The 24,169-nt window shown below is 42.7% G+C and overlaps 8 protein-coding genes across 9 annotated transcripts in view; 4 read left to right on the forward strand and 4 right to left on the reverse strand.

Moving 5' to 3' along the window:
- The window catches only part of LOC126563452 (H/ACA ribonucleoprotein complex subunit 3), a 334,268-nt gene extending 323,322 nt beyond the window's left edge, over window positions 1-10,946 (reverse strand). Inside the window, exons 1-2 of the mRNA XM_050220097.1 lie at window positions 10,893-10,946; window positions 10,677-10,817 (exon numbers count right to left, since the gene is read on the reverse strand). Coding sequence (XP_050076054.1) covers window positions 10,677-10,817; window positions 10,893-10,946 — 195 coding nt within the window. The remainder of the gene's footprint in view (window positions 1-10,676; window positions 10,818-10,892) is intronic.
- LOC126561488 (uncharacterized) overlaps window positions 1-24,169 on the forward strand; it is a 581,387-nt gene that overhangs the window by 522,103 nt on the left and 35,115 nt on the right. The window lies entirely within an intron of this gene.
- Window positions 1-24,169, reverse strand: part of LOC126563527 (uncharacterized) — a 387,646-nt gene that overhangs the window by 146,766 nt on the left and 216,711 nt on the right. The gene's annotated exons all lie outside the window — the stretch shown is intronic.
- The window catches only part of LOC126562593 (replication factor C subunit 5), a 431,263-nt gene that overhangs the window by 83,939 nt on the left and 323,155 nt on the right, over window positions 1-24,169 (forward strand). The window lies entirely within an intron of this gene.
- On the forward strand, window positions 9,773-10,566 carry LOC126562924 (transmembrane protein 223). Its single transcript, XM_050219525.1, has 2 exons — window positions 9,773-10,199; window positions 10,269-10,566. The coding sequence occupies exons 1-2, from the start codon at window positions 9,788-9,790 to the stop codon at window positions 10,562-10,564; spliced, it is 708 nt and encodes a 235-aa protein (XP_050075482.1). The 5' UTR covers window positions 9,773-9,787; the 3' UTR covers window positions 10,565-10,566.
- LOC126563262 (transmembrane protein 170B) lies at window positions 13,355-13,805 on the reverse strand. Its single transcript, XM_050219892.1, has one exon. It carries the CDS (start codon window positions 13,787-13,789, stop codon window positions 13,373-13,375), a length of 417 nt encoding a protein of 138 aa, XP_050075849.1. The 5' UTR covers window positions 13,790-13,805; the 3' UTR covers window positions 13,355-13,372.
- Window positions 14,195-15,831, reverse strand: LOC126563160 (uncharacterized). The gene is made up of 2 exons (XM_050219785.1): window positions 15,706-15,831; window positions 14,195-14,666 (listed from the first exon to the last, which is right to left on the reverse strand). The coding sequence occupies exons 1-2, from the start codon at window positions 15,751-15,753 to the stop codon at window positions 14,205-14,207; spliced, it is 510 nt and encodes a 169-aa protein (XP_050075742.1). The 5' UTR covers window positions 15,754-15,831; the 3' UTR covers window positions 14,195-14,204.
- Window positions 17,207-24,169, forward strand: part of LOC126562792 (craniofacial development protein 1) — a 170,308-nt gene continuing 163,345 nt past the window's right edge. The window contains exon 1 of the mRNA XM_050219376.1: window positions 17,207-18,044. Coding sequence (XP_050075333.1) covers window positions 17,214-18,032 — 819 coding nt within the window. The 5' untranslated portion in view covers window positions 17,207-17,213 and the 3' untranslated portion in view covers window positions 18,033-18,044. The remainder of the gene's footprint in view (window positions 18,045-24,169) is intronic.

A 24,169-nucleotide genomic window follows, 5' to 3' on the forward strand; every position in this document is an offset into this window, starting at 1 on the left:
GCTGGAACGGTTGCAAATTAAAAAAAAACCTTTTTAAGAGCATTTCTGTATATTGCTTAATTAGTAAAATTGCAAAACCAAAAGTTAGCCCGTACGAATTACAAACGCGCCGTTTGCCGTCGATGAACGAACTGACACCACTGTTCGGTGACATTTTTCGCACAAGGTTTATACATAGATGTCAAAAAATGTTGCTTCTCTTTTCTTTGTTCTATTTTGTTGCTTATGTTTGTTTGATGCTCACACACACGGAATGATGAAGAACGATGTGTGAAAACCGTCATGAACTACAAGGTTAAATGAACAACTTATTAATGTTACTTAAGTAATGTTAGTTAAGTAATTGAATTCACTGTATTCAGAGAAACAAAACACAACTGTTATGTGACAGGCCGACCCTTCGTCAAACAATAATCCGCCGGTATACGAATGCGAACAAACTCCCCAAACTCCAGCTTCTTTTATAATTACAAAACTATTCTTTCTCCTGGATAGCAAAATCAAATTCACCAAGGGTTGGGGAATTGAGAGCAAATCCGTACAACTGCAAACTCAACAATTAACGGTGGCGCAACAAATGGTTATGCGTCGAATGACGCAACCGAACCGACCATGTAATGTTCACTCTCCAATGACGCAGAATTTAACGATCATAACGTTATTAATTGCGTCGGTTTGCACGGGAATTTTAGAATACTTACCAAGCACGTTTTGGAACTTACGACGGTATGAAATAATTGATTTTTGAAGTAGATTTGCATGAGAAAACAGTGAATTTTTCAGTCGTACATTTAGGACAAAAAAAGGCTTTTCAAATTATCATTCAATTCTACACACTAACCATGTTCGTTAATCTTTAAGATAAGTTAGACCAGACATAGATGAGACATCCGTAACAGCAACTTCTTATTTTTCTCCATATTTTTGCACTGTATATTAATTCTAACGTAATGCTTAAGTGCTTAAGTTATTTTACTTCTGATCATATCGGAACATCAACTTACGCCAGTTTGGAGTTGTATAAAAGGTATACGACAAATATGGCAAAACCTCTGGAATTGGAAGCGGTAAAGAAATAGGAGAAGGTTCACACAAATTAAGATTTTCCAGCAACCTTACGCATCCACTAACTACTACTATTGCAAAGAATAATTCATCAAATATAAAACCACAATCATTGACATAAAACAATAACCAATATTCGTGGCATTCATTTCATTATTTATTTTCCTCATTTGTTTATAACGAAAGGAACACTGCCTACGTTTTCCTGCCAGGTCTATTGTTACGTTGCTCTCTTCTTGTTTACGAAAATGTCTTGTAGACGTGTACCATATATATGGGTCCTGACTGAAGTTGACCATTGGGTTTTGTAGTCAAAATTGCATGAAGCGAACCAGACTGCAATGATCAGATAATTTAAATAGTTCCATTTCGACACGAGGGCATACTCTGCAGAGCTTACGGTACATTAATTTAGTTCTACGATTTCATCTGAAACACCTGCGGTCCGTATTTACATTTCTCCGATTACTGCCACACAGAAAAACACGCAGAAAAAATAAACAACGATAAATTAAAATACCAAGAAAATATGGACCATCGCCTGCAAGGCAGCTTCCGTTAAGCTTTTAGTTAGAATTCGATTAAAATCGTTTATGCTTGAAAATGATTTAAATTAACGTACATACAATGCAAACGGTGATAACTAATGGGTTTGTAAAAATTACACTAGATGTTTGTGAATATTACTTAATATAACGACAAACCAGCTATTTGTGTACCGTTTCATCTTTATACCGTTCATCTTTTCGTCCTATTTGGCTCACAACAATTGCTGTCATGCTTGCTTGATTGCTGCGACTTTAATGCTACCCTTATTAGCTGGAGAATTGCTCAGTTCTACATTCAGCAGGTATTGGCGTAGTCCAGAGTTTTGAATGACATCGTGGCGCTTTAGTCCATCAGCAAATCACTTGGTTGGCCCAAGTTATTTTTCAATCCACGTGTGTGGCTCACAGAATTTTCCAATCCGTTTGTGCAGGTCGATTGCACGCACCGCGAAGTAATACCGTTGACCTTCGTGGAATTGCGTTAAGGTGACGGCCATCGGCAGCAGCAGAGCCTTCACGTCACCAACATGTCGCCATTCGTCTGTTGCCGATTGAACGGACGGCTCCTGATATGCGTAGATCTGGTAGGTTTCGATATTCGAATGATGGTTTGTAAGTGACGGCATCGTCCAGGAAATTACAATACCGTCCTCCACGTTATTCACGCAAATCACTGGTTGTGGAGGTGGAAGCTTCCACGATGGATCACTGGGCTGTGGTCCTGGATTTGGGAGCGGTGCCAATAGTGGTTTTGCTGCAATGCGTTTTTTTTGCATATCTATTGCGAAAAAATAGATGGAAAAAAGGCGAACAATATATGGTAGTAAGCTATCAGAAAGCTTGCACGACCCAAAAGACCTCGATAAGCCAATAAGAAGAATAAAATGTTGCAAAAACTTACTTACCCGTTGAAGCAGGAATCCGTTGAAAATTGTTATTGTAAACGGGCTGCCGAACAGGTTGCAGTGCTGGGGCATTGTTAGGACGGTTAACGGGTGGGTGGGCGCGCACTGCCGTGTTGCTGTTGTTGTACGAAGCAACAACGCCAACCGAGGAATTCGTGGTAACAGGCGAAATAACTGTGTCAGCACCACGATCGACCGGATTTATCCTGTTCTGTATGCGTACCAACTGGTTCGTTGCAACCGTCTGCACGTTGGAGGATGGAATCGATGATGCTGGAGTGGAGTTAATTTGACCACCAGTGTGCGAAATTTTCGCCCGTTTAATATATATCGATGAAGTGGTAGATTCGTCTTCATCAGTCAAATCGATCAAGGAACCATTCACTGGTGGTGACGCAGCAACGACCGGTGTCCCAGTCGTGGGTTGGGAGTTGAGGTTTTGGTCTTCCGACAATTGAAGCGGTGTGGTTGAGGGGGAGTTTGTCAAGGTGGATGCAGCCACCGGCCGTATGGCACCGTACGAAACGACTTGATAAGTCTGAGTGGCAGGGGTTGGTGGGTTCGTCGCACTCAACGGACGATCCTGTATGTGCGGCATGGGTCGTTTACGGTTGACGGATTTATCTATCGGTTGCAACACATCTTGCCGACTGCAAAAAAAGATTGTTTGTTAAACCCTTCTTAATATATCCCAAAGAAGACATACACCATACTTACACACTGATTTGAGCTTTTCGCTGTTGAACTTGCTGACTTTGTTGGTGAATCTGTTGTACTAAGAGCTCCTGCTGCTGTTTTGCCTGCTTCTCCTGCTGTGCCTGCTGGTACGGTGAGAGCGGCGGTCGTTTCGGAGTGAATTTATGAAACTTTTTACGCACGGTACTATCGATTCCACCCGGGTTTGCCGATGCCGAGCCAGCTTTTGGAGATACATTGGCAAGGGCAGCAGTGATGGGAGTGGATGAAACACTAATATCGTTCGGCAGGTTTGCCGTTAATCTCGCTGCATTACCAGGCGTTATGCTTAAGTTAGAAGCCGTAACGCTGTTATGTTGCTTAGCAACTTGAGGACTTACGGTACGAGCCATCCCATTTGCAGTAGGAATGCTAGTGATAAAGCGCGTAGCATTCATGGCAACCGTATTTTTGGAAAATTGGGATCGATTTGTATTCGCTGGCGAGTTTTGCGGATTTACACTAGGAAACGGTGCCGCTGCAGCTGCTGCTGACGGTTCTGTCATTTGATGGATTACTTCACTCGAACTGACCGGTTCACCGTTCTCAGCAGCTCCATTGGTAGCCGCCACCTCTGCCACTAAGACTGGTGCGTTCTTCCGCGTGTCGGACAATAGTTTGGAAAAGTGTGCCAGATTATGTGACGATACCGTATCTGTCGCAGGTCTCGATACTTGCAATCCTACTGCGCGCGTTATTTTCACTGGCGCGACAAAACTTTTCGCCCGCTTCTGCATATCTAATACCGCTCGATCAGATACCAACTTTAAATTGTCGTAATTGGTAGTCATGTCCGCAATAGTACGCTCGAAGTGCTGCAGCTTAGCTGCCTGCCTTTTCACTATCTTCCTCAGTTCTGCAGTTTCCGACCGATGGAAAAGCATCTCGGCAAACTTTTGCAACACCAGCTGCTCCAAATCGGTGCGTGTCATCTGGACTATAGGTTTGTTAAACTTACGCAAAAATTCCATTGCGATTGGTTTAAGTTCCATTTTTTCTGCCGGAACGGGCAATAACCGTACGCTTGAATCGACTTTCGCCAGCTCGGAAATGTTATCGTCAGTTTGCACGGATCGTAATTTACTTTCTTCCGATGTATCTTGCTTCATTTCTTGCGTTTCCGGTAGTAAATTGTTCTTACAGCTCACTTTAGAAGCAGCACTAGTAGCAGCATTGTCGTCGTCGTCGTCTTCGATCACCAACACCTCAGGACAAACTGACGGTTCAACCGGTTTGACATTTTGCTGACCGCCTACTTCGATGCGCTGTTTTTTGAGCGTTACGCCATTTTCTGCAGCACTGCTGCTACTGTCATTAGGCTTTGTTGATTTTGGTTCAAGTATATCAACTGCTGACATCGGTTCAGCTGCGGACGAATTTACGTCGTTTGTAGATTCAAATTGCTCTCTCGCGTGATTTAAATTGTCGGAGTTATTAGTAAGCTTGTGGGATCGAGCTTTATTTTGTACAGTATCGTGCTCTATACCATGAAACGATGGCTCAGTTGTAACGGCCGTAGAATCCTCAACCACATCCATCGAACGGGCTTTCTTTCTTGATGGTCCTGCATTGTCCTCATCATCCTTTTTTTCCGCACCTGCGTGTGCTTCTTCGTTTGCTTGCTCTGCATCGTGCTTCGAAAGATGGTTCGGGCCATCAGCACCGCACGAAGAATTGCTACTTGCAGTGTGATGATCATCGATATCCATATCTTGTTGCCTTTCGTCCGCTACGTTGGACATTTCTTCAAGCAAGCATTCATCATCTATCACCACAGTATCAATTTTAGAGCCGTTCTCCGCAGTTACATCTTTAACATTCTTCAACGATGTACTACTACTGTCCGGATTGTTGTTGGTGATCTTCTTGTCCGGTCCGGAAGTCGGATCTTTTTTATCAACTTCTTCAGAAGCTTTCGGCTCAACAGTTGCTTCGGCCTGTTTTGCTTCCGCACCCAACTCCGATGCTCTGTGCGAAGCAAAAGCTTCCTCTTGAGCACCAAGCAACGATTCTAGCAATTCCTGTGCTGTCATTTCGGAACTCGATTTAGTCAGTGCTTTTGGTGTTACTACTGGATGGCATGTAGTAGTAGTGGTGGTGGTGGCGGTTGTCATTTCACTGCTTGGCTCCTCACTAACACCAGAATCGTCCGCACTGGATGCACCTGTCAGATCGATGTTTTCCATCAGCAGATCCTCTCCTTCTTTATCGACCGCAGCTGACTGAAGAGATGTTTCTTGCACCGTTTTAGCACCGTTCCCTTTACTTCCATCATCTTCCTCCGGTACCTTTTCTTCGTCTTGCACATTCACAACCGTCGTTTCGATTGGCGTTATGCCCGAAATGTCACCGGTTTGTACTTCTTTGGTAGGAGCCTTGGATAGGGGCGGTGGCGGTGGATTGTCCTCCTCTTCGCTATCGCTTATGAGCAAAGCGGGTAAATCATCATTTTCCCGTACGATCGTACCGGGCGACTTAGCGACGGCATTCACTTGCGACGAAGGGTCCGCATCTAATGTAGCGCCTTCTTCCTTTTCCTTCGTGTCGGTCGTGGACGAAACTGGCTGATCCACGTCCATCATTATTCAAACATCAGCACGAACGGTTTCCTATAACAACAAAACACAATAAACCAATAAAAACCGTCAAACATCAAACTTGTTTCAACCGAAAATGATGATGCTTTTCTCACTGTTTAGGACGGGGCCAAGAGAAGTGCCACAAAAGTACAGGTTAAGCTAACCCCGTTCTCGTTTGGCGATACTTTTGGGTGGGCCAGAAAACACAGTGAACCACTGACTGCAGCAAGATGCACAATCAAATTAATAAACTAATTTTCATTTTTCACAACATAGCTTGAAAATGATAACTTTTTCCTCGCAAATACAAGCGCCAACAACTCTACATCACTCAACGCGTTCGCGCGTACAGTGTCAAACACAAAATACCAGTTTTTTTCCTCTCTCGCCATGCGGCAGCGTGAGCGGGAAGGTTGTTGAACTCTCTCCATCTCTCTTTCTCAGCCCCGAGCCGCAGCAGAAGCAGCAAGAGAAATGAGCGCGCGTGGTATCAAGTAAATGGCATGTTTGTGCATGTAGTTGTTACAGCATGTGCTGCTTCCCCTTCTAAGCAAAGGACAAGATGATGGGGTGTGTTGTACACACGCCGGTACTGATATACTGATATCGTCGTATATTAGTACCCTTTTTTTCCTCCCTTTATCTACTTTATTTTAAGTAAATTACGAAATATACACGATGCTACTAAATGCATGCCACTTTGTAGTGCATTACCAAACGCGAAGAATGATCGCCACACACAGGCGCGCACAATCAAATGACGAGTGTTTGTTGCCAAGCGCTGAACAGAGGGATGTGAAGGAGAGAGCGCTTCCCTGATACAATATTTACGCATTCTACAAGCGTTGGTGATACGGTCCCGCAATATTATGCGAAATATCCTTTTTTCCACGATCTCGGTGAGGGATCGCGAAAGTAGAAGGAGATGAAAGTCCAAAACATTCCAACATTTCATTACGACTCTTCGTTGTGAAGTGGCAGATGTCAGTACACACATCTAACATCGCACACACACATTCCAACCGTGAGCCTTCTGCTGGCCATCTTCATAAACGCGACTAAAACCTCGAATGAGGACGGAGGTAGAACACTTCCGGGACATGATCAGCATGATTTCTCTTTATATTACGAAGTCTCTGGATTGCATTGAACTGTTCGCCCTTTCGTCGAATACTTCCAAGTTTTTTTTTCTGAGACGGCAAGTAACCCTATCTACACCCAACACCCCTAGCAACTGCGGGCATAGGTTGCTGGTGTTGTGGCGAAATTAATTGGAACCACCACTTGGCATTAAACTTGGAGGGTTTGTTTTTTTATATGTAAAATACAACAAATTGCGTACAAATATGGCTCGTTGTTTTGTAAAAAGATCCGATCATTCTATAATTTTAGTGTAGACAAACATTGCACCCTCTAGGGATGTATAGTAGCCAAACGAGCAAAGTAAAAGAAGAATCAGTTGTAATGCAATGTAACACAGTCCAAATCTATCCAGAGGGCCATATTCTTGATGCATCCTAATCCTCAATATCTCAAAGATTACCAGAACCGAAAAAGTACAACTCTACAGCTGCATCAGTTTCGTCCAAGAGTACCGCTGAATGACATGAATTTGCAAACTGTGCATAAACCTAACATCTTTTTGTATGTAGCTCAAAAGATTAACAAGATATAAGAAACAAGAGCTATACAGGACACATAGTATCAGCAAGAAGATCTAGGAAAAGCAGAAGTAGGAAAATAGTAAACGAAAAACTTGAGGCAATTGTATTGAAGACATGAACCATCAAATTATCTAGCAAACACAGTAAACCGATGAACCAGCAATCTGTCCTATCAGCGCAAGTGGTGAAAGAGGGAAGGCAAACCTAACCACCTCCAATCAAACCCACCCAACCCGGTCCGACGATTTCCTCTTAATCGTAACATGCTACGCTCGTTGCCACCATGTGCGTTCACAGGGTGTTGTTGCGTTGTGTGCGTTGGCTGCGGGGTTTCACGCACACTGCCAAGTGTGCGTTCTTTTACCTTGTCTCTGTATGTACTTGCAGATACGAAGTATTATACAAGCAAATTATCATACACAGAGCTTACATGAGATGAACTCTAATATAAGAGCTACGGTACCAGTAATCGATTGGTAATATGAGATGAACTCTCATCGGAAGCTTCTATAGTTAAATGCTTGCATTTTTCATAAAGTTGAAGGCACTCCAAAATCTTTGTTGCAAGTTAACTATTGTACGTGTGTGTGAATGAAATGTGTACATCTTATAGACATGATATATTAAATGATGAACAAGTATTTCAATCCTACATGTTGTACTGACCTATATTGAGAGCTGTATGGATTGGGAGGATGCTTTGTACAACTTATATAACTTTAATTGTAAACAATAGCTCTCTACCGAGGAGGAGGGGGAACAAGTTAACAGCAGAAAGGTATCATGCTTATATGTGACCTATATATGAACGTATTGCTTACATATGCCCGTTATATAGTGCTTACTTGAGCTACAATATGGTTAACTAAAGTTGTGCAATTTAGTTGTTTAGGAATGTTTGTACTTACTCAGTAGTAGCTTTCAATTCCGTCCGTCTTTTAGTCTCCTTTAATCGCACACGTCCGCACTGCACAAAGGCTGCACAAACACTAATGAAAAGAGATACAGAAAAAAAATTCCTACAGTTGCTTTGTTTTTCTTCTTTTTCTTTGCTCGTTTCCATTATTGGCGAGTGTGCAAAAAAGAAAGAAAAACTATTTCATAGTTTCTTTCTCCTTCTCATGCTCTCTTTCTCTCACCAGTTGGTGATTTCTCTTCACACACACACACACACACACACACACACACACACACACACACACACACACACACACACACACACACACACACACACAATCTCTCTCACTCGCTCTTTGCCTCTTGTTCACTATTATTGTTAGTGTTTATTGTTAGACTTTTGTCTCATTTTAGTGATGATCAAGAAAGTTTATTCACTTAAACGTTCTGATAGAGAAGTCTAATAATGAAATGACCCATAGTTAAGCATTCTTTTTTTATGAGGTGCAGTTATTTCTTGACTTGAGCTTGACTATTTTTGTAGAGCTCATACAAGGTCCATATACTTCGAATGGAATAACTTTATTTTACCTACACTTTATTGCGTTTTAATACTTTCGTTTTATACGGATCTGCTTTCTGCAAACAAAAGCGTCACCTATTTTTAGAAACAGATCATTGGGCCTCTACACACTTCAAGCTGTAGGGTGCAATGTTGATTGTCCAGGATCATCTCTGTCTCTCTTGCTTTAATGCTTACGCTTTCTGATTTCTTCTCATTCTCTCTCTCTCACTCTCACTCTTACACTCTGTCTCTTTCTTTTTAGCAAGCATTTCTCGATCAAGTACATTTTGAGTTATAAAACAAAATCATTTGCTTATTATCTGTCATCAAAAGACACTGCGCAACTCATGGCCTGTTTTGCTTGTCCTTTGGAGTAGAAATATTTCAATTCCAAGGCTAAAAACCAGCTGTCCTAGTGATTTTGTTTCGTCTTATGTCACCCCGGAGACCGCACCCTCTAACCTCTTTGTCACGGCACTATGGGATGAAAGCAGTCATTTCATAGTCAATTTCAAACAGCTGTTGAATAACTTCATGCAAGATCTTGTGATTGAAAGTGATTTAAGACACTTATATAATTAAATACACTTTGATTTCATGTTTGTAATAAATTTTAATAGCAACGCTTTCAATAAAACTTGTTGAAAATAAAAAATCAACCTTAAATTTCTTAAAGAACTTATGAGAAGATTTATTCATAAATGGTTAATTTGTTCCTTGCCGCCTCATAGTGATTCGATCAAAACATAAACAAACCCGGAAACTACGAAATGCAGTTAGATAACAAACGTTTTGCTGGTAAAAATTAAGAAAGCAACAGATAAAAACCATGATTTTAAGGCTTCTATCATCGTCCAACGGTGTGTTGAGTAAATCTATTGCAAGTTTGGTGAATGTACGGCCCTGGTGCGCACCTGCCGGCGTTCCGGCGTTTCGATCCATCCTGTGCCGGTCAAAGTCGACGATCCAAATGCCGGTAAACCGTGTCTACGATGTGAATACCAAAGTACCGAAAGATGTGATGCTGTTTAAATACGAGAATCCACGTTTCTTTCGTGTGTTGAACATTTTCGCCGTGTCCCAGTTTCTCTTCTGGGGTTACCTTTGCCATTTTTCCTACACTACGCTCAAGGATGCTCCGGTGCAGGACGATGGAAGCGAGGATCTGCCCTGGTACAAGCGTGTAAATCTTGGCGAGAATAAGTATCGCAATGGCATAGCGATCATGTGCTTTTTCATAGGTAAAACATGCACTCCTGCTGTTGATGGTGGTTGGTTAAAAACGCTTTCCTTCTTTTCTATCCTCTCAGGATATGGCGTGTTGTTCGCTGCCTGGATGTTCACACTACGTTCCGTGCGTTTTTTGATACTGAGGAAAGGAGGCGATAACGTTAGCGTCGTTACGTACGCACCGTTTGGTACGAACCGCATCATGGATGTTCCGCTGAAGTACATTTCGGCACAAGAGTCCCGAGAGACGGCCCGTGTTACGGTACCGGTGAAAATTAAGAACCGGGCACTGTTTTACATGCTCGATATGCGAGGCGAGTTTACGAACACGAAGCTTTACGATTACACCGTCGGTTTAAGCCGTAAGCTAAAGTAGTGACCGGGTTGGAGAGATGAATAAAAACCAAACTAGGATATTACGAATCTTAATATGGGGGCTTTATTTCATATATATGCAGTTGGAATTTCGTACGATCTTAGGTGATTACTCAGTAAATAGGTTCGGGTTGCTGTGTGACTAGCAATCCGAAGCGCTTCTTGATGATGATACGATATCGGGAGTATTTGTCTTCCGGCGAAAATCTTGCCGGATGAGCCGATTGGGTTGGTTTCCCCGCATCGTTGTTTTTCTGCAAGTAGAAAGTTAGTTTGTTTGAAAATTACTTCCTATTCCAAAAGGCAATTGCCGGCAAACGGATTCTTACCTTCAGGGTGTAAACCCGATCGCCGTTTTCATTCAAATCGTACATGAGATACATTTTTAGATAATTTGTTTCTCCGGAGGGATCCAACCGTGTGTTAATTCTTTTCTAAAATGCACGTGCGCGTTGTTTACGTTCGTTCAAGACGTTTGACGTTGCGTTTTTCGCTCACACAAGGTTAGTACATTACGGGTGTGCACCATATGAAAGCGAATTAACAGCGGACTATTTGCGCGCTAAATGCATTAGTTTTAGCAAATACAATGCCGACATAATAACAGCGCTATCACGTTTTATTTATTTTAGCGTTGTTTAAAGATTTTGTTCAATTTTTGCCCTATTGACTAAACCTGCCAACTAAGGAACTACTGAGGCAAATTTGTCTGATCAAATTCGTTTTTCACAAAATGTGTCGATGAAATATATCGAACTTTAACCGATACTGCCAACATTTGCTTTCCAACATTTTTATTCTACTTACAGTTTTCATTCGCTGAACAGAAGCTACTCCTTTTCCAGTTACGTTTTGCTGCCGACAAAACACATATTTCGGAAGGCAACGATTGCGTCCGTCTATTTATTGTTCTTGAATTGATTCAGTTTATTTCCATATTTGCTTGTGTGTTGGCGTCCAACGTTCGCTGCACGCTGTTATTGATAATCGCTTAGATAAAACTTCAAGTCCTAACACCTTCATCCATGTATCTCAAATGAAAAAAAATTAAAAAAAAACAGGTTAAAACAAATGTACACTAAATAAGATACCTATTTTGTAAAATAAAAACACAGAGCCCGGATACGCCGTTACGTCTAACTAAAGCTTACACGAAAAACTATTCTCTTCCGGTATACATACACATAAATAAATGTAATTCACCAAAAATATACAAAATATATTTGCTGTGTCTATAAAAGAAGGATCTCATAAGATAAAATCAGGCAAAACTAAAATTCTTACACCACACATTCCGAGGTTCCTAGCCTCTCACGCTGCTTCTTCCTGCGCTGGAGAATCACAAAGCTGGCGGATATCCCCAACCTGTTTTTTATATGGCTCTGCTGCAGAGTTCAGAACTTCTCTACTAATATTTGGGTATACTAGTAGCGTTGATGTCCCCTTTATCCTTCCTTGCAGCGTTATTAGTGTGTGATGTGCTGCTGCTCTTTGGTAGTTAGTTTTGCCGAAAACAGAACGTCAGTTTTGGGACGTTCCCGCTCAAACATAGCCGAGCACACCAACATAAGTGTTACGAATCTTGAGTTTTTGTTTTTAAAGTAATAACATATCTTCCTTACAATACAATACACAGTACTTGTTCCGCTGCACGATCGCGCAGAAATGGCCATCCGCCATTTTGGTGCCTGTACTCAACTCTTCTCTGATAAATGATTGATAGTAGTAGTACATTACATATCTAGGAGCAGCAGTTTTGACTTACGACAATGGTTTTGTGGATCACTAATGTCTCGATTCGTTTTTTGTTGTTGTTGTGTGTAATGTCATTGTTTACTAATTTGTAATTGTGGCTAATTCCTTATTGATTCTCCTTATATCCGAAGCCGCTTCGAAAGCACATACACACAGATGGACATACATAGGAGATGTACAAGTCTGCTGCATTCGTTCGCATTTTTCCCTACCACACCACTGTGGAAGATGACAAGTTCACCGTCACGTTGCCGTCGGACTGACAGGCTCTATCTGCTGCATAACTGCACGCGTGCAGAACAGTGCGTAACGCGGCATAACGTTACTCGCTTCCATCGATTTATTAGTTTATGTCACTGTTTTGCACAACTAACGGTCGGGCAACGACTCTTCTACCTTCAAAGCTAAATTGCCTAATTGGTGTAGGGTGTTAGGACCACCATTACCATCGGTATGTAGTTATGCTCGAATGAATTCTTTTAGAATTTGCACTAGCTTTTGCCATTTCAAACCAGAACTAGAAACCAGAAACTGAAACTGATTCGGTTTTGTTTTCTATTTCGTTTTCCAATTTTCCTAAGCTCAGCATGGTATATATTCGAATGCTTTCCCGTTTTCTTTTTTATGTTTCTTGTGATGTGTATTCGTTTTGGTTTTACTACATGATGAGTGTATGCTTTTCTTTTTGTATTCCTACAGTGAATGTTTGTATTTTTTTTTGTCGTCCTTTGCAGCAAAACTTTTGATTTCGACCGCCATCACCATCAGCACTTAATCGCCAAACACGCAAACACCGAATCATGGACCATTCCCCGAACTTGTTTTTCCCCTATTATGGCGAGTTTTTTCACCCAAAAACGCGCTCAATATCACAATCATACCAACACGGGCATCAGCAAAATACCAGTCTTCCAAATAGGACCTCTCCCACCAGAGAAGATAGACAGTTGTTGGACAGGAGACGCCAAGAAAAGATCGTAGAAACCAGAGAAGCGGGTGTAGGAAGCAAATAGGACAGACAGGAGGACAGCAGATGATGATGGCGGGCGGTCCCTTACAGTGTTGCCAAGATGCGCGTAAAACCAAAGCACGCCGACACGATCGTCTGCCCGACGCCCCAGATCATGGCCGCAATCGGTGACATCTGAAAGTTGGACGCTCTGTGTACGAAGGCAATGACGGTACTGCTGACGACACCACCGGTCGCCGGCGACAGGACACCCATCACGAAGATAAAGATGGAAAAGAAACGTCCAAACTTGTGCTTCCGGAGCGTCACGAACGCGATCACGGCGGCGCACGTGTGCACAAAGATGGACGAAAATAGTGCCCAGAGAAAGATATGATACCACATCTCAACGAAGGTGCGCAGGGACGACGTACCGACACCCTTCAGCCCGATCACATTCGCTATCGTGTCCAGCTCGGAAATGCCACCGCCACTGCTACTGTCCTTGCCATAGTACATCATTGCTGGTAGTCTTGGAGGACGGTCGTTAAATGGGCTCGTTCTCCGGCGAAAAAACTGATGGTGGTCCTTCTTGTAGGGCTTGTTCCAGATTTCGTCAATATTGTTAGCCTCGATTTTCTCTTCCCTACCTTCCTAAGAAGCAGTAATGCGCGTCGCGTGTACTTGTGTAAATGATTGTGCTGCCTAAAATTATGATACATACATCAAATGGAGCTGTTAGAGCGATGGGAATGAGTACGATCGAGACTGAGGGAGCGACTACGGATACAAGATACTACGCAGATATCCTTGATGGACAAATAGATAACTGCGCCACTCAACAGTACATATAGGGAGGGGCAGTATCACTAAACTACCTTCGGTTCGGGCTTTTTTAAATATCACCCAGGCCCTAGTGCACCGGTGTCAAGATACTTTACCGGCCTACGATCGATCTTTGTTGGCGGTGAAACCTTCCGTGTACTGATCGATAGGGACTGTGAGCTTCGTAAACGAGTCTACTACCCTCCTTCTTCTTGCGAATGGCTTGTTCCGCACTATATCTCCTGCACTCTGGCAGCTCCGATCCTTTGGAGACAATTAAAATTGACGTGGACTTGCGTTGGGACGACAAACACGGAACCGACGACGACGACGGGGACGCAGTAACCAGCGCTGATGTTGGCTGAGAAGGCTTCGGTACGATTGACGGTAGATTCACGCACGATTTGAAGGATGGTAACCGTGGTAACAACGGTACCGACGAGCTGCTGCTGCTATGTTCCAGTACGGTTGCAACGGGTGCAGCAGCGACGGCGTCGACGACAACAGCGGCAGAAGATAATGGTCGCAGCAGATAGTGCGAAACTAACGCACCACTGTGCACCATTGTGTGATTCTGTGGATTAAAAAAAACAGAATGTAAGTTGACTTGAGATAGTGTTTGAACAAATAAACGGAGCCAGTTGGAATGAGAGTCGTTGAATCAATTCCCAGTTACGCATGGAATTCGTTATCAAATACAGCTTAGTTGATAAGCATTGGTTACAGGGTGTATCGTCTTGATGTATTAAATTCTACAAATATTTTCCCAACTGATATGTTAAAAAATGGTTTACCAACCGATTTTCCATTTTCCACCTCTGTTTTGAGTGCATTACGTTGAATAGACAAGATTTAACCGTATGTGTTGACTTTTGTATATATTGGCCTGTCAAACAACAGCTATTTTATAACTATACAAAATTTCCTTCAGTCCAGAGCGATCAATTCATGTGAAAAGCCTTGGATTCAAAAACTTGCACTTCTTGAGGATTCTGTAATCAAGTAAAGAAATTGTATCAGGATAACTGACCCTGCTTTTAATTGTCTATACTAGATCAGTAAATAAAAAAAGCTAAATGAATTCAAAATCTTAGCCCGTGTACCCATGCTTCAATATACGTTGGGGATTGTTACCATTCTATGCGTCAGGATGATTAGGATATTATTCTACTATAGGTTGTAAAAGATAGCTGCCCACAATCGGGCGGACACATTAAGGTTGTTTACTCCTTCTCATACAACCGAATATTGTGGCAGCTTCTTCTGAGTATTATGTTCTTGTACGCAGCCCAGAAGTTTTTTATTTATTTAAGGACAAAGTCAGCACCTTAAAGTCATTTGTGTCTGTACATCTCATGGTTCATACATTTCAAGATAGCAAAGATCTAAGCAATGTTGAGTTGAGGGAAAACAATCTCTTTAGATGGGTGCCGGTTCTCCATGTACTGATAATTGTTCCAGCTACTACCGACGGACCTTATGCGGATTGTTATTGAAGAAACTATAGAATAAAACTCTCGGGCTGCAAAGGACTCAATTTCCCTTCTATAAATGAACATTTCTTAACATTCCAACCAGGATATATCTTTATGACCAATAACGTTTGGCTGTACCTTTGTATCAGTATGGTTTGCTGCTACGGTTTCTTCCGCTGCCTTCATCCGCTGGGTTCTCCATTTATCGAATACCGGATGATCTTTTCTCGTTCGCTAGATTCTTTCGTTGCTGGACAAAGGACATACACTGTCGTTTGTTCGTTTTTCGAACACGGAATACTTATGCACCACCACAATAGGACACGCACGGTTTGTATCTATCACTATGGCATGAACGAAAAATTCATGGCCACTTGAAATTGGTCGCAGTTCCGTTGCTCTAGGAGTAGTGGTCGGTTAATCGGGTTTATATGCTCATAAAACTATGGTAAATTTTTCCTCACTAAACAATCGGCCTACTTTTCTGCTCCTGCTGCTGCCGTTGCTGCACTGTTGTTGTTTTTGGTCGAACGATGCCAATTCCAGCTCGGTATACTGCGGCTTCATTAAAACATTTCACTTTCCAATCGATCCATCCCGCCCCAACTGTTTACTCATCGGAATGAGCCTCGCTTGTTCCGTACCGATGGATACATACACACCCACACATACACAGGCACACGCTCTGCCGTCGAATAATCACACTTAGAGTGTGGTGCAATAATGCTACAAGCAGGCACCAGATTTTCGACCTTTGCACCGAGTATTTCACCAACGCAATGGGGCAAACGACAAAACAAAAAGTGAACAGAAGGACCTTCCCAAAACACACTGCTGCGCTACTTGTGAGTCGCGAGCAGGCACAAGCATCGGGATACACCTTTTTGGGGGTTTGGGGGAAAAACACACATACGCATTTGAAAGCTACACTTTGTGGAAGGTCCGAGGCAGGCTTTTTTACACTCTTCAACAATAGTTCCAACAATTAAACTATTTTGGATACAAACAGCCAAAGTATGTACACGCTAAACACACACACAAAAACCGTTTGTTGAATGAAGAGACGTGGTGTGTGGAAGGGCCTCTGCCTCTTTTCGGAGTGAGACTTTACACAGTGTTTGTATCGAAAATTGTAATCACAATCGACAATTGTTCGGAGCTGTAGCTGCGTGTGGTTGTGTGCATGTGTGTTTGTCATTTTTGTTGACAGTTTGACATCGGTCTCCGTTTACTGTTTACGGTTGAGTTCTGCCGAATCGTATATTTCCCGAAGCTTGACAGTTTCCTTGTTTCGTGCATCACTTGTTCTTCCCTTCGGCTTCTTCATTCATTCGCAAAGCCAGAACAAACCCCGAATTTTGGCCGGACCATTGCTACAAAGAAGTGAATAATTTAGCGTTCCTTTGCAACTGTAACCCAAAAGTAGTTGGTGAATCATTGAAAGTACCCTAAAGTAAGTAAATAAGAATCGTCGTATAATTGCATTTCACGCTGTAACGCAGGTAAACACGGGTTTGTTCCGGGATTGTGAAACAGCTGGTACGAATGTTGTCTCGGGATTGTAAGGCGTTATCCTGTTTTGAGCGGTGTGAATTAATTTCAACGTAATATTCTTACTTTCCCATCCATTTAAAGGCGTGTAAGCTATGAACAAGGAAGATTACCCCAGTGACAGCGATGCTAGTGATGCAGATTTCCGTCCGGACGAAGAGGAGCCCGATACCGGAAGTGAACTAGAATCGAACGACGAAGAACCGGAAGAACCGAGCGCAGATAAATCCACGACACGAAAAGGTAGTAAGAAACGTAAGCAAAAATCCAACACGGTCAGTAGAAAGCGTGTCAAGGGTGTGGATAAGCTGGACGCAAAAGCGTCACAGTCCGATGAGGAGAAGGACAAAGAGGAGCTGGATGAAGAAGAGGAAAAACGAAGAACGGATGCATTGTGGGCTGATTTTCTAGGAGGTGGTAGTAGCAGTAATAGTTCCCCCCAAAAAGGAAAGACCACTACTACAAAGGTCGCAGAGGTGAAAAAGTCAGTTCCGGAAGTAAAATCCACACCCTCGGCGAAAGCAGCACCTGAGAACAAACGGCCAACAGTGGCACAGTTGTTTGAATTTGCTGGTGAACAAATTGTCCTGACGGAAGACAATAATGGTAAGGTTAATGAAGCTTCATCCGCCGTGCTGAAGCCATCGATACCGAAAACTGTGACACCGCGTGCAAGTGGTGGTTTAGGGTCAGTATTAAGTCAAATCAGTAAGAAAACTCAGCTAAGCACGTTGGAAAAAACGAAGCTCGATTGGAATAGCTTCAAAAGGTCGCAAGGTATCGAGGAAGAGCTGCAGACACACAACAAGGGAAAGGATGGTTTTCTCGAGCGGCGTGATTTTCTGGAACGGACCGATTACCGCCAGTTCGAGATTGAGAAAACGTTACGACAGACAAAGCGAAGCAACCGATAATGCAATTGCCGCGTGGGAAGGTATGCATTTAATTCCAGCTTCGAGCCAGCTCTTCGCTAGCTTCGTTCTGTACTAGGTAACGCAAAAACCTGTCCAAACTCATTACTGCTAAAGCTATACGTATACTCGGGATCAGTAATCGATGCGTATCTGTCTTAACCGTATCGTCGTGTCTGTAACGACAACACTAGATTTAAGGCTTATCATTTACATATTGAATTCGCACTACCTTAAACATAATGTGTAATAACAAGCAAATAGTGACCAATAAAATAAAATGGATATTTTAATGGGAAAATAACAATCTGGGCCGTTTGTCACAGCTTTTAATTTATGGGCGAAATAAATGTCATCGTAAGGAATCAATCATTTAACTCTTAAATAAAAAGACGAATAGTTTGGTATTTTCCAAATCCAAATTTTAATCTTTCCTCTGCAGTTTGATGCATGCATTAAGATCCCTACGTAAAAATAGAGAAAATACGGTTTTTCCTCAAAGAATCTTGTTTTTTACACTTTTGGCATGTCGCCTTGTAACCAGGCTAAAGTTGGCTAATTTCTAATTGCCCTTATTGAAATCTACATACTAAACCCCCGAATAGTCTAAAACAATTTGGGGAAAATTATTTCCATAAAATATTAAAAAGTAATTACTGATTACCAGTTGTTAGAGATTTGTGAAACAATGCCAACAGTGACGCACATTTATTCGAATCGACCGTTTTTTTTGTCTCTCGTTCCGCTACTCTCCAACAGGTGGTGCCACCTCAAACAACTGGGGAAGTATTTGAATAAACGAAATTAATTTTGAATTAAATTTGTTATTGACTGCGTTAGCAGATGGGTATATATGATGATATAAAATCACTAGGAGGAAGAAAGTCAAACACTAGTAGAATCATTTATACCATTTATTCTTCGTATGCCATAGGAGGAGATTCTAAGAAGTCCAGTAGAATTAGTTTTCACCATCTGGTTACAAGTAGTTGCGTAGATTGCACGGCAGGAATGGATGTCGAATCTCGTCGGGACAATCTCCTCGTAAGCACGAAAAGAAAAAGGATCACAGAGAGACAATCGCACCTTTAAAGTCGTCCAGAACATCACCTAACTAGGATCGAGTCAGCAATGGCAAAAACATGAATGCTCAAAAACCTGTCGCAACAGCCGAAGCAATATACACGCCTGAGACACCTGGTCAACCCTGTCGAAAACAGTCAAAACCATCTTAACTGCGCTCGAGAAGAAGATGACCAGAATGATTTTTGACCCCGTAAATATAAATTGTCAATCAAGGAACCGCTACAACTGACGAGCACTGTGAGATGCACAGGGATCTTACCACCAGAAAGGAAACCACCGGAAAGACCGGGATAATCGATTGGCGATACGGCAGCGTTCGACCGTGAGCGTTATCGAAGACTTCTGCAGCAGTCAAAACCCGTGAAGCCGTTGTTACGCCTGATAAGTAAGTAAGTTAGATTACAAATAAAGCCTACATTATGCTAGATTTCGTTGAAAGTTATTCAGTTCAAAATGACAGATCGCCCATCGTCCGAAGGCCCTCTTTTTACTATTTGTCTGGTCTGGAGGGTGAGTGGCGTTCCAGTGGTAGAAGTGACAGCGGCATCTGTCTTCACACGGAAGAACCTGGGTTCAAATCCCATCCGGGTCGTTCCCCCGTAGTCAGGACTGGCTATCCAACTGCGTGATATCAGTGAGTCTCGTATGCAAATCAAACGATCATCGCGACCTAGCAGGTCATTAAACCAAGAAGCAGAACCTAGAGTGACAAATAGTTCTTCAAGAGGGAAAAGGAAGTGCACTCATTTGATCCTAAGAATTATGCTTCATGTCAGTACAAGTTACCTTATCATACAAGTTATTTATCTTTGAATGGTAAATAATTCTTCTGCTACTTCAGCATGAATGTTTCATGAGGCTTTGGGTTGTTATTTCTGGCTTCCTTGACTAGAATAAACTTGTAGCTGAATAGTCAGCGATCCATCGCGGGGAGAGAACTGTTAGTGGGTGTACATTCTGGAATCAAAAAGCTTTGGGTGTAGATATTGCCGAATTGCTTAAAACTGGAATAGATATTACCGAATTCCGAGCTATTTTTCAATTAAAAATTTCTATACTAGTTTTATATATGCATTAACAAAATATTACTTGTATTCTTATTAAACCAACCTGCCGATAATGTAAAAAAAGTTAAGTTTTAAAGTTGTTGTGTAGATTCGTTTCAGTTTCCAGCATGTATGTTAAAACAGAAATAAATTAAAGATTAAAGATAAAGATGTTTTGTGTTTAGGTGACTGTCAGGCAGCAATACTACAACACTGAAGAACAAGACTTCGTAATAAGTCTTTGAAATTTAAAAATACCCTTCGATCAGAATGTTATCTCTGTTTACATAATCCAGAATAGACAACATTATTCATTAACAAACAAGTAGTACATATATACCCTTAACCGACCCACTCCTATAAGCAAGTCAGCAGTATTTTATCGCAACTTTTAATCAACCATTTTGCGTTACAGAGCATAGTTTGTATTGTAAAGTGATGAACCTACCATAGTCTCTCACTAGCTCAAAGATTGTCCATATCGAAACGAAACAGGTCATACATGTATAGTACATAGCTCGCACCACAACTATATCTTCATCACGGGACGATGAGTGATATTATTTTCGTCTAAAAAAAAAATTGATTGTTCGGGGGACGGGGCTTGACTTTTGATAACGTTGCCCCGAAGGTATGTAATTAGCGCACCTTTGCTGGTAAACAATTGCAGGCTCTGTCGCCGAGAGAACGCTACTGGTAGGGCTGGAAACGGGTTTTGGGTGTAGTCTGTTGTACATGGCGGTTTGAAACACGCGCAAATAGGTCACTCCGAGCCCTTGCGCCGTTTGGGTCGTAAACAAACAATAAACAACAATCTTTGGTCCCACAGGCAGTAACCGAACACGATGTGTTGGGCAGAATGTTGGTTGGTTTAAAACCAGGATTATCTATCTCCACCAGGTTCAATAATCGTCCGATAAGAAACAACAAAAAACTGGACAAGGTCTTTCGGTTTGCGAATGTTTTTTTCCGTGAGACTTTTTATGAGCACTACGCATCACGCTTACGTTTGATAGGAAAACATTACCTAATCTAACCATACGCGGAGTACCACGTGCGCTAAGAATCCTGGCCGAATGCAAGTTGCAGTGACTGTTTCATGCACAATGAATGGGTGTTGTTCGATAGATCATTTGTTGCACTTCGACTCACAGCCACACGATACATTCTAGATACATCTCGCACAGATCAGATAAAGAGACAATGGGGATGAAAACAAGGCATCGGAGGCATCAGATGCATTTGATTGACAGTCAGATAGCGCAGATTAATTTGACGATCGTGTTGCTGGTTGCTGACTCTTTGTCTCCTTTGACATTGACGGAATTGATCCAGCAACTTCTTGTCCTTTGACTTCTTATGGTCTAGGTCTTGCCTTACATGCCTAAATGGCTTACTAAACCACGTAGTTGGATAGTCAGTCCTCACTGCTTTGAGAAGACAGGCGCCGCTGTCGCCATACCAGTGGACTGCCCAGTTCTTTAACTATATTTTATTATTAAACTAGATCAAAAGGATTTTTTTGTAAATGTTCCCAATACATCCCAAAAAAAAAAAAAAAACAAACTCCCGCCCCAAAAATTGGGAATTATTTACAACCGCAAAACGATCCTCAAGCTCATTCTCAAACATCCGATCAAGGAATTTCCATTCATGCTTGCGAACATAAAGAAAGAAAATACCTCGACCTCAGCATCAAAACCGGTTTACGGTGGAAAACGATCAGTCTGCCGTACGTGTTATGATGCTTTCTCACTATCACCCAACATTAATATGGTGAGGATCCCGGACACATGCACAAAAAACAGTTGTCCAATCTGTGAGCCCGGAAGAGGCTCACATCGGCACAGCCCATGCCCATTGCTTCTGTTGACTCGCTTCGTCGAGGAATTCCGTTCCTGATGTGAGGATTCTTCCTGACCTCCCTGTCCCAGACCTTATCGCTGCGGGCTTTGCAACTTTTACATCACGGTCGGATTTCCCCTGCGCACACACGCCGGCGCACACCTAAAATGATCGGTCACAAAGTCCACGCACGCGAGCCCACACCGATTACAGCTCTATCTCATCGTTGTGAGTCACCCGAACCGACAGGCACACCGTGGTTTGTTTGGCCATGTCACACCGTATCGAAACCATGTGCTGTGTCCCTTGGAGCTGTGTGCGTTTACCATAAGTCTCATTGTTCGGGGGGGAAAAAGACACAACACATCGGGGACGATCAAGAAGGGCTCGAGGGCCACGGCGAACGGTGTGCGCAGCTCGAATTCGACGGACGCGATTGGACGCACGGTGGCTTCGTTTGGAGGTGCGTCCATAGCCGTCATAGTTGTGTTGTCGCGCGTCCCGCCCGTCCTCGGTGCCTCACCGCCTAGCTAGGGCCACCTTACCTGGACAGTCCCTTTTTCGCAGGCAGGTTGTTGACGGTTTGGTCCGGTTGTTCGGTCGTCAGCCGCTGATAAGCGACAAGTATGTGTGAGTACGGCGAACGCCGATGCGGGCGCAAACGAGATGGCTCGATGGAGGACGGCAGATAATTGGGATTGTGCAAAAAAGAAGGAAAAATGTTAAATTAACTCACCGCACGGGCATGTACTGACAGTCGCTGAGCAAGTGTCGTGAGGAAACAACTGAATCCTGAGCACCAAGAATTTGAGTCGCGGTGTTGATCGGTTAAGACGAGTGTATCCGCAAACAAGCACTTGAGAAGTTATTTACAGACTTTTTTTATAACAAATTAAGCGCCCTTTTTATTGCTATATCCTGCAAATCCTGCAGTTCCGAAGTGTTTGACGTGAGGTGAAGTGTTTTATTTTCCTTAACAAGTGCATTTGCTACCAGGTAGCTGCCTGATCGTCAGGGAGTATTTCTAGAAGACTCTCAACGCAACGATTTACGGTAAGACTTGCGGGTAATTCCTTCACTTGTTGATGAATGCTGTCAAAGCGCAAGCTAATTAAGTGTGAAGCTCTGCTAAGTCATCAGCCCTCTGCTGGTGGGTTGTTATGGGAAGAATTCACTCATATCTAACCTTGCTATCATAGTAAGCCTTTCAGGTGCGGGGGGACCCTATAGTTTTGTCACACCCAAGCGAGAAGTCGCTCGCCGGGCTAGCATGTGAAAGTCCACCAGTGAACAAACAATCAGTCGCACATGGGACATGATTGTCCTAACAGGTTACGCTGTTGGTGAAAAAGAAAGCTTTTGGTAAATTTTCTTTCCGTGTGATCATACATCAAGCTACAAGTAACATTATGGTGTACCAATTGTTTTTTTGTTGTAATGGCCCATTTGTTTTAACGGCCACAATGGAGGCAAAAGTGAAAACAAACACGTGTGTTGATGATGATAAAGAACGTGGACGTGGTCTTGGTACAAACGTGATCAGCTCTTGAGATGATGTTTGGCTGTATGAAAAAAGGAAATCGCTACGAGATAGACAAGAAGATCGTATTACTTGTAGGTTAAGATCGATTGGACCATCAAGCGTATCAGATCTAGTGTAGCAGCTTCAATCTCTTGGGCAGGGAGTTCGTTTGACCTGCGAACAAATTGTTATTACAAGCTGATAATGATCCGTATGAACTTCTATCTGGTAGCATCTTCTTAGTCAGTCGGCGAGTTTTCAAAATGGCCGGGCATTTGATTGCTAGCTTTATGGCCCGTTGAGGTAATAGAAATTCTAGACGACAGCCCATGCCAACTGTTTGTGGTGACGATGAATTTTAAAAGGCTATTCAACCTACCCAACATGGCCCGATGCGATGTCACCACTGCAGAAGAACATAACTCCACAATGACATTCAAGCGCGGGTAGATCACGCGCGGGTTGGTTCGAGAGATACGCAATTGCGATCTGCTTTGCATCTTGGTCCCCTTGACTCGCAAGTAATCAAGCTCCTCCTTTTCCGCTCCACCAGAGAGCCTTTAGTTGGTGGTGCACTTTACAAAAGCAGTTAAACTCTTTCGCACGATCGATCGATCGTGCGCCTAGCTTTGCAGTGCGCA

Source organism: Anopheles maculipalpis, chromosome 3RL, assembly GCF_943734695.1.
Source record: "Anopheles maculipalpis chromosome 3RL, idAnoMacuDA_375_x, whole genome shotgun sequence".
Classification (NCBI taxonomy): Eukaryota; Metazoa; Arthropoda; class Insecta; order Diptera; family Culicidae; genus Anopheles; species Anopheles maculipalpis.

Excerpts from the sequence above, each read along its gene's own strand:
- LOC126563160 (XM_050219785.1), bottom strand. The coding sequence starts at position 15,753 with ATGAAGGCAGCGGAAGAAACCGTAGCAGCAAACCATACTGATACAAAG. Across the intron at positions 14,667-15,705 it reads CAAACCATACTGATACAAAG|AATCACACAATGGTGCACAG; the intron begins GTACAGCCAAAC and ends TTTAATCCACAG.
- LOC126563262 (XM_050219892.1), bottom strand. The coding sequence starts at position 13,789 with ATGATGTACTATGGCAAGGACAGTAGCAGTGGCGGTGGCATTTCCGAG.
- LOC126562924 (XM_050219525.1), top strand. The coding sequence starts at position 9,788 with ATGATTTTAAGGCTTCTATCATCGTCCAACGGTGTGTTGAGTAAATCT. Across the intron at positions 10,200-10,268 it reads GATCATGTGCTTTTTCATAG|GATATGGCGTGTTGTTCGCT; the intron begins GTAAAACATGCA and ends CTATCCTCTCAG.